The 2,281-nt window shown below is 47.9% G+C and overlaps 1 protein-coding gene across 1 annotated transcript; it reads right to left on the bottom strand.

The window, feature by feature from the left end:
* Window positions 1–1,192: 1,192 nt before the first annotated feature.
* Window positions 1,193–1,603, bottom strand: LOC149207534 (uncharacterized). Its single transcript, XM_089398071.1, has one exon. The coding sequence runs from the start codon at window positions 1,601–1,603 to the stop codon at window positions 1,193–1,195; it is 411 nt and encodes a 136-aa protein (XP_089254197.1).
* Between the last annotated feature and the right edge of the window lie 678 nt (window positions 1,604–2,281).

Genomic DNA, 2,281 nt, shown 5'->3' on the forward strand with positions numbered 1-2,281 from the left:
GGCCCTAGATCCTTAGAAGGAATCAGTTCTAGACTGATAGGCTTATGATCTAAGACACTGCTTTGGAGATGTGCATTCTAGCCTCTAGCCCAAGAGAAGGAAGGAGATTTGGACAAGAAATCGGTCAAGTCTTGTTGCTATGTGTCCCGGTCCCACTCTCTTGTTTGACCAAGTGAACGTGTCTATGACTGGTTTTATATCTAGCAGGTCCCATTCTTGCATGAGATCTTCAACCCATTCTCTTGTTGGATCCCTGACTATGCTGCCTCCTCCTTTTTCTGAGGCTCGAAGAGTGAGATTTAGATCTCCGAAAATGATAATATTTTCCAAGTTTTCTAGATCTACTAGACTTTTGATGGAGTCCCAACAGTTCTTTTTCTCACCTACATTGTTAGGAGCATACACATTGAATATATAAATAATCTCCTTTGTTTCTAAATGCTGCAATTTTAAAAAAATCCAATGGGTATTTAGGGACTCAGAGATTAGGGAAAACTTGTTTGAGTTCCAGAGTGCCCCAAGTCCTCCTGACGCTCCCCGGGTAGACATTGCATGCGCTCCATTTTTTTCCATAATTTTTTGCTTTCTTGGAGGAAGGCTGAGTCCTCCAACTTGGTCTCCTGGATGAGGAGGATATCTGGGGATTCCAATCTTATTAAGCTATGCATTGCTTCTTCCTTAGTTGAGGTACCCATCCCCCTACAATTCCAGGAGACAATCTTCATTATTTATTTCTGCCTTGGAGGGCTCCCTTAGAGCCCTGTGATTGAATCCTAGTCGCCTTTGGGGTTTTAGATAGGAGCTTCTCTAGCGTTGGTTGGCTGCCCTGGAGTTTATCCTTGTAGGTTTCTTGTTCTCTTTTATCTTTTGCAGATTTGCGCCCTCGTGTAGATCTTCTGGGAGAGGACTGGGATTCCCTGATTTCCCCTTCTTCCTCTGATTCTTCAGACTCTTGGGTTTCCTCCTCTTCTTCTGAAGCCTTCTCTTTGGTTCTCTCTGGTATACTTTTGATGGAGGGGGAAGCTTTAGGGGCAGAGATCTCCTTTGGTACTTCTGTATCCTGTGTGATCATGATTTCAGATCCAAGGATTTCAAATTTATTTCCTTGGCTTTCCCTGGCTGATTTTTGAGCAATGCCCTCTTGAGGGGTTTTGGCACTGCCATTTGTGTTCTTCTTGTGAGAGGTTTTGGATCACTTTGCCTGATTCCATCCATCTTCCTTTCCTTTTTTTTCCACCCCTTTGGACGGGCAGTCCCTGGCAAAATGCCCGTAGACATGGCACTTCCGGCATTTGAATGGCAGTTGTTCATAATCCAGTTTCTGTATATGAGTCCAGGGACCAACCACTATTTTGACGGCTTCCGGTAGTCTGACCTCCAGGTCTACCTCTACACAGATTCTGGCACAGTCATATTGATCCTTGTTGTTAGCCTTGTCTATGAATTTTCCAAGGGTGTTGCCGATATGCTTCAAAGAATCCCAGTTCCAGCAATGGACTGGTAGGTTGGGGAGCCTCACCCACACCGATACCGCTATGGGCAAGTCCACCACTGGATCGAAGTCTCGTGTCCATTTGTTTAAGTACAGCCCTTGGGGGCCCATGAAGTAGGGGCCATTCCTGAAAATTAGGTCTTTGTCTTCTTTTGCAGAAAATTCGAACAAGAAGTAGCCTCTCCCGAGGAAGTAAGAGGTTAGCTTATTTTGGATCACAGGTGCCCATTTCCTGGCAACCCAATTCTCGGTCGTCTTCGGGGAAGGCCAGAGTCCTGTAAACTGACATACCAGAGCCCGATCTGCCAGAGAGAGAGCTACTTGGATCGGCCCTTCTGGCGGGAGAGCGATCTCCGGGATATCTTCCAGCCTCTTCAAAAACTTCACTGCTTCCGTGCATTTCTTCTTAGGCAGGGAGGCTAGAAGGGATTTGAAGGCCTCTGCTGCAGAGGGAGGAGGAGGAGAAAGAGGAGGCTCCTCCATGGTGAGCCAAAAGTTCCAGCCAGGGCGGTCGCAACCGGGAGCAGGACCCTCGGCGGATCCCCGGAGGCGCAAAGGCAAACCCTCCGCGAGCACCCTTGCAGGCTCCCGACAGGTCTTTCCGTGGACTCCTACGCAGGCTCAGAACGCGTGGTGAGCGGCTGCGCACGCAAGCTCGGCTCCCGCGGAGTGCGGGCTTCGCAGGTTGCAGAGCTCGGGCCTCTCCAAAAAACTCTGAATTCCCTAAATTCCAGCAAAATTGACATGTATCCTATCGCCACATAGTATTACTTTGCCAATATCATCAAT

The sequence above is a fragment of the Pinus tabuliformis genome, chromosome 1_2, assembly GCF_031772625.1.
Source record: "Pinus tabuliformis cultivar Carrire ecotype Pingquan chromosome 1_2, CPIR1, whole genome shotgun sequence".
In the NCBI taxonomy this organism is placed as follows: domain Eukaryota; kingdom Viridiplantae; phylum Streptophyta; class Pinopsida; order Pinales; family Pinaceae; genus Pinus; species Pinus tabuliformis.